General features: G+C 36.6%; 1 protein-coding gene and 1 long non-coding RNA gene across 2 annotated transcripts in view; one reads left to right on the forward strand and one right to left on the reverse strand.

Moving 5' to 3' along the window:
- LOC134754433 (ankyrin repeat domain-containing protein 17) overlaps positions 1-6437 on the reverse strand; it is a 65535-nt gene extending 59098 nt beyond the window's left edge. Inside the window, exons 1-2 of the mRNA XM_063690763.1 lie at positions 6084-6437; positions 819-942 (exon numbers count right to left, since the gene is read on the reverse strand). Coding sequence (XP_063546833.1) covers positions 819-942; positions 6084-6272 — 313 coding nt within the window. The 5' untranslated portion in view covers positions 6273-6437. The remainder of the gene's footprint in view (positions 1-818; positions 943-6083) is intronic.
- Positions 1-7626, forward strand: part of LOC134754507 (uncharacterized) — a 100188-nt gene that overhangs the window by 67359 nt on the left and 25203 nt on the right. The gene's annotated exons all lie outside the window — the stretch shown is intronic.

The following is a 7626-nucleotide window of genomic DNA, read 5'->3' on the forward strand; positions in this document are numbered from 1 at the left end:
AATAGATGAAAAACTATTTGTTATGCCAAATACTCTACCATGAGTAGCATTCCTTATCAGTTGTAATTAATAACTCACACAAACACATGAAACATATTCGACAGTCCATTTTTTTTCAATCAACAGCTGCTTTGCCTGCTGGGCATTTATTTGTGTGAAAAGGAAGGATAGGTTCGTGAGTTATGGATGATTGAATGGTCTATCGATTATATAATATCTATAGTATTGTATAGCCGTCGTACAGTCGCCATCAGATATATCGGAGCCCGAGGTGCTCTAAAATATCTGAACATGCACTCTCACACCTTGACAATAAAAGCGTGTTCAAATATTAGTGATCGCCTTGGCCGCTCCGATATATCTGATATCGCCTGTACAATGTCAATTTCTGTAAGTTTTTCCAATAATCTCTCGTGTCTTCAATATATGACATATATTACAGTTTATAATTTATATATAGTAGTGTGACTACTAAAAACACGAATCGAAATATTTAATAAAATAATTTGATTTGTTTCCAAACGTTTTCCAATAATATTTACAATCATTTCTCACCGCCTACAAATCAAATCTAACTTAGACAAATTCGAATTTAATTAGTTAAAATTAAGATTTAAATAAAATACATTGGAAGGCCTTTTTATAGGCAAGAAAGAGGGTGGCTCTGGGTGGCTAGAAATAAAAATTACTTGTAAACTCAATTATGAAAAATCTTTCAAATGTACATAATTCATATTATAATTGTTCAGATTGCTTGTTGTTGAAAATGGCCCTACACATCAAAGAAACAATAGAATTAGAGACACCAAGTTACTAACCTGCTGCTTCAAGCAGTGCCTCCAGTCTCGCCTGCATCTCAGGGTCGACGGCCCGCTCCGGGTCGTCGTGAGATAGTAGGAACTTAGATGACTCCGTACCTCCGCCTTCTTCCTCCATCTCCGCCTGCCAACACATAGAGAGTTAGCAAAATGTTATAGGTAAATAAGTATACAAATGTGGATATAAAACATTTTCAGTAAGTTTTTTAAACAGAAGGATTTTTATGTACAAAATACTAATCAAAGCTAATGCAAATGAAACTAATTAAATAAACATTTATCTATTGTGATTGTCACATTAATATCAAACTGTACAAATAACTATTTTGTTATACACACATAGGTGCAGTCAGCTGTACAAGGTACAAGTTTGTACACAAGGGGCATCAGCTATCTCTGCAGCTGACTGTACTTTGATGTATCCATCCAGCTCAGACATCCCAATAAGTTGATCTGTGTATTTATGTAGATACACCTCTTGTATCTAATTATAAGAATACTAAAAATATAAATGGTATGGGGTCCCTATGTTTGACACAGGGATTGTTATAACTTAAAATCAAAATATCACGTAGCATTCGAAATATTTCTTTGATATTGTAGAATGGTATTTAGGAAAGGACAATGAGTTATCAGATCGCCTAAATGAAATGGAAAAATATACATAAACAACCGACTACCGAGATACCGAAATTGAATACCCGTTAATTTGTATGAAAAATATACCGCATATATTCGATCCCTGGTTTGACATATTTATTAAAAGTCATAATGTAATTAATGATTGTCAGATTATCTTTAATCATAATTCTGAAAACGTTTACTTTCAGGATTTTCGTAAGTTTATCCTTAGATTAGATTAGGTTAGGTTTGTTTTATGGAAATCCTGAAAAGTTACGCGTTTCTGAGAAAAAAAACCGGCCAAGTAAGTGCGAGTCGGACTCGCGCACGAAGGGTTCCGTACCATTACGGAAAAAAACATCAAAAAAATCACGTTTGTTGTCATTTAAATATTTATATTATTCTGTTTTTAGTATTTGTTGTTATTGCGGCAACAGAAATACATCATCTGTGAAAATTTCAACTGTCTAGCTATCACGGTTCATGAGATACAGCCAGGTGACAGACAGACGGACAGTGGAGTCTTAGTAATAGGGTCCCGTTTTTACCCTTTGGGTACGGAACCCTAAAAATTCGTAGGGGTCGGATCAAAAACTAAGTAATTAAGTCCGACTCACGCTTGACTGCACATTTCGGTTTTCCGGTGATCTATAGGTAGATCTATTTTGTTTTTTTCAAAAATTTTGACCTAGTAGTTTCGGAGATAAGGGGGGGGGGGGTCATTTTTTGCCTATTTTCTTGAATAACTTCTAAACTGTGTATCTTAAAATTATAAAAAAAATATATTTGAGATTCTCACAATGAGCTCTTTCATTTGATATGTAACACGATTTAGTTTGATAAATTTTATTTTTTAATTTTCTCATTTACCCCCCAAAAGTGGCCCCCTTGTTTAAAATTCATTTGTTTACGTTACATGTCCGTCTTTGGGTCACAAACTTACATATGTAAAGCAAATTTCAACTTAATTGGTCCAGTAGTTTCAGGGAAAATAGGCTGTGATAGACGGACAGACAGACGCACGAGTGATCCTATAAGGGTTCCGTTTTTTCCTTTTGAGGTACGGAACCCTAAAAACCAAATTATGACTAACGAAAATGTGAACAATCAATACATTATGACTTAAAACTTTATGGGAAACAATAGAGACCCAAATGGTACATAATTATGTTTACCTGCTCATTGCAAATGATAGAAATACAAAAAGATTGAACCTCGGTCAGTTTAGATTTAGATCTGTGCCAGATTATCAATGCAACTGCTTTTTAAGAGTTGTTATTTGGCTTATGTAAGATTCTCTTCAACCAATTCTCCCCTTCAATCTGTTGACTGGACAGTCAACAGATTTTGAAGATTCTATACAGTACTTAATTCTATATTTAAAGGGCAGGCCCACAACATGAGGTGTTTCAATTCAATAATGGAATTTAACTACTGATCAGAAGCTACTGATTCCATCCATGGGGGTCAAGACTCTAGCAGGTTGATATGAATAGCACATTCACCGCTGAGCTGCGGTCGTAGGGGCATAGCTGTAGTTGATATACAACAAATTGTGTCAAAATATTTTCAATAATGTTAATATCCAGAGAGGAAAATGAGAACAATATTTGTATGAAAAGGCGATTTCGCGCGGGTTCTCCACCTGAGTTGTGAAATGAGTGCCCGGCTTGCTCAAGTGTTGGAGAATCATTTTTTACACGAAGTTCTTGAAAAAAAGTCAAATATAATTAATATAACATATAAATATCACACATATTTCAATAACCTTTTATTTATTCAAGGAATAGTGGCAATAAAAGCGAGTGCTGCCGAAATAAAGTGTCAATGACATGTCATGACAAAAAGACTATTGACCAGCACTGCTATAATAATAGTCATGTCATAATATATGTTGTAGGTATTTTTTTAATTAAATTACTCCTTATCCCTTTTAATTAAATTAAATAAATAAATAAATATTATAGGACATTCTTACACAGATTGACTAAGTCCCACGGTAAGCCCAAGGAGGCTTGTGTTATGGGTACTCAGACAACGATATATATAATATATAAATACTTAAATACATAGAAAACACCCATGACTCAGGAGCAAATATCTGTGTTCATCACACAAATAAATGCCCTTACCGGGATTCGAACCCAGGACCATCGGCTTCACAGGCAGGGTCACTACCCACTAGGCCAGACTGGTCGTCAAACGATTTGATTGAAATTACCTAGTGTTAATAATAATTATAATGAGTGAATACTTATTAATGGAGGCAAGAAAGTGATGGTACTTTCAAATAGACTTCTGTCAATTATTATTTTAAAAAAAATTGCTAGGTTTGTACCTAATTGTTTAATTATTCAAAACTTAACATAAGTCTTAAGAAAATAGTTACATTAGAACTATCAAACTTAAGGTCAAATAATTAGGGAGTAAATTTTTGCTTGGAATTAAAGCAGGTCCTTTAAGCGAATTACTGCTTACTAAAAGTTATAAAGCTATAGGAACTACAGACACATATTTTGTTATGGAAATACACATTCCTATGGCCTATGATAATTGATGATATAGAAAGACAAAATAATCATCATTTGTGTAACAGATCCAAGGTCATGTCTACACTAACAGATACTTTGCTTTTAGTTACTCTGTCTGGATTTCCAACTACCAGACAACCAAATTGTTTTATTGGTCACCGTGCAATGCCATGCCATACCATTTAACATTTCATCATCATCATCATCTCAGCCGAAAGACATCCACTGCTGGGCAAAGGCCTTTCCCAAGGGTCTCCACAACAAACGGTCGTTCGCTGCCCTCAACCAATGTTTTCCCACGACTAACTTTAACCGGATCAGAATATATTAGGATATTGGGATTCCAAATTGAAAAAAAAAATAATGGTACCATTTGTATCCTTACATATTATTTAAAAAAAAAAAAATGTATGGCAACAATGCAATATTTTACTGACAAAATCGCAATTTCCTTGTTTTTCATACAGCGAAATGGCTTCTAAGCAATAGTGACATTACATGGTGATGTCACGATGTATTGCCATTTTGTTAGAAGCGTTTCGTCAATAAAGTGCGGGTGCCAGACTTTGACCATCATTTGTGACTTTTGTATTGCTTTAATGGGTCCCATACAGACATTTGATCCTCAAAACAAACCTGATGGACTGATACCATTAATAAAAATTTGTCAAATACCCTATTATGGTCCAAACATTTGTATTATGTTTCTGGGAAACTACATTAGGCTTAACTTTACCTGGAAATTGTTGTGGTTTGCTGACCTTTGCCATAGGCCAAATAAGCAAGTCCTATTGTTTGGTTTGTTTATCTCTATAAATACATAAACATACAGTATACCCTGTATCTAATGAGTCACTGGGCAAGACAACAATTATATAAAGCTATACTGTTAATGCCCAGGCAACACAGTCCAATACAAGCACTAAGCAAGTTGATTGTCAGCGTTATGAAATTTTAGTTTCTCAACTGTAACTACTACGTAAAACTCACTATATGTTTAGTTTTTCTCTAAATATTGGTTATGAAAATCATAGGTTACTCCAGGACTACAGATTAGACCCACAGCTTTGGCATTTGTACAGACTGTAGTTGACCCAATTATAAATAGCACAGACACAAAAGGACACAGGTGAGCAATTAGTAATGTTAATACATTAACTTCGGCATTACATGGATGGATGCAAACCACAAACATTATGTTAGATTAGAATCACAAGGACCATTCAACATGAAGAAAACAAAAACAATATCCAACATGTAAGTGTCCATTGCACACACATTATGCAGGTTAACAGTAAGTCACTCTGCACGGAAACAGCTACTGAAGGCACTCACTCAGGTTGTCTTCCACTTACCAACAGGTCTGGCCTACTAAGGCACAAACAAGCCAGCAAGATCTATAACAGCAACGAGAAAAATGTGAGACACACTGACATGTGGTGCTTAGGGACGAGCTTACAGCGATTATTTACTGTGGATGGTCCTTGCAATTCATCAACAACCATTATTTTGCGCGAATACCAGTAGGCGTTCTATACGATACGTGTGCGCGTATCGACACAAAACATACCATCATTATCGATGTATGTGTCCAATTCATTCTTAAATTATATAATTCTCCTAAACGTAGGGAAATAACGTCACTAAAACACAAAAATGAATTCGTTCACAATGAATAAATGCATGTGATTCGAGAAACATGGCCACCATACTTCAAACCTCCAAAACACAAATAGACAATGAAAAGAACCTTACGGCGATATAATTCGCTAATATTGTATAATTAAAATAGAATCAATTCAATAGTGTCTAGGAGCGGCTGGCATAATAATTTCATGCATTACTCAGTAGTACGTATGTACTTAGAACTTTCTGACGTTTTACGGAATATTTGGCAAACGACGACTCTGTTGGGAATAAGAAATGGATTATCTCATTGTAGCGTGCTACACGTGATTGGAAATAAATGTTATTGTGAGATAATTAGATTTCGAGAGAAAAGAAATTGGATGACCAGACATGTACAAGATGTCCCTTGCTTGCAGTTTAGAGTGGTACAGATAGTTACATTCCCTACTACCACCGCCTCTACCGAAAACAAAACACGTTTTACCTCGGATACAGAGTCATCCTCGCTTTCAGAAGAGTCCGTCATGTATTTGGCAGGCGCACCTGAATACGTTTCGGTTTCAGATTTGGCCGGACTCGAAGCCGAACTCTGAGGAGTGGACGATTTTACCACATCAAGTTGCACATTCACCTTATCGATATTACGGTTTTCAGACTGTCCAACATTCTGCATTTTTGTCCTAATCCAATATAACTTAATTAGTCTTTCAGTATCAACACTTTCCTACGAAATTAACACGTTCTTATATTAGCAAACAAAATTTATTTCGTCATTTAACCAGGTTGATACCCGCCATGTCTACTACCGAGTTCGTCCCGGATGCTTCAAGTAGGCTAGCAATTATCTCCCTCTGGCGGAAAAATGCTGAATTTTTTCATGCTGCCCCCTACAGTCAAAAATGTGAAATAATTTAAAAAATATTATTAGACTTTGATATCAAGGTATTAAGCCGGCTTCCTTTGTTTTCAGTTAAAAAATAAGTTTTCGCACACTTACTAGAAATAACAAAAAAAATGTGTTTATAAATAGGTAAATGACGTGTAATTGAAACTGAAACGCAGTTTACACAGTTATATAATTAAATTCAGCTGTTTCGTGATGTTAGTAGTAGTATTAAAAGTAAGATAGGGTGGTATTCCACCTATCCAATGTCATTGCGTCTCACTCTCTCATTATGCAAAATGTGAGACAAAATACACACTGAACTAAGATATTGGACGGATGGAATACCATCCAATGCGTATTAAGCGTGTGCTAGACGGTCGCTGACAAGCCTTCAGACCGTCTGACCTTGGTAATATTTGTATGAAATTTTGTTGGAAACCTGTCTACACGGTCCGTCCAGACCAAGGCCACGCGGTCCGAGGGGCTTGTTGGCGACCATCTAGCAAGAGCTTTAGCTTAAGCAGAGATTCAAGCGCAAACCAAGCGTTTTGTTAAACGTTAAATGTAGTGTTAGCCCTTAGCCCCATCATTTCCAGGAATTGCTATACGGTCGCCAACAAGCTTCTCGGACCCCGTGGCCTTGGTCTGGACGGACCGTGAAGACAGTAGTTTCCAGCAAAATTTCGTTTGACCTCTGGAGCATGCGAGCGCGCGCTAGCAACCGTGGTCCGAAATCGTGTGGCCGCTCGTCGTCGACCGTACTAGGCCAATTAGGTCATTACGCTTGGAGGACCCGCTGTGTGCGCTCGTGTGGTTAGCCATCGGTACTCAGCAGCATTTTTAACAATTCACCAAATAATTTCCTCACCATTCTCAGAAAGCTATGTATGTCTCCGTAGTTCAACAAATTCATTAAGTGGAAATTACTCAACAAATATAGTTTTTTGAGCCAGCGTTTGATCCATACTTGATCCATACCCTTTTCTCTTAAGTACTAATGCCACGTCGAATAACACACCGTCGCACCGCACCAAGGTCATTGTGCGACGTATCCATAAGTAAGAGCAAGAAAGCGATATCTCTTTCTCGCTCTTACTTATGGGTGCGTCGCACAATGACCTTGGTGCGGTGACTGCGGTGC

This window comes from Cydia strobilella, chromosome 2 (assembly GCF_947568885.1).
Source record: "Cydia strobilella chromosome 2, ilCydStro3.1, whole genome shotgun sequence".
NCBI classification, from domain to species: Eukaryota; Metazoa; Arthropoda; class Insecta; order Lepidoptera; family Tortricidae; genus Cydia; species Cydia strobilella.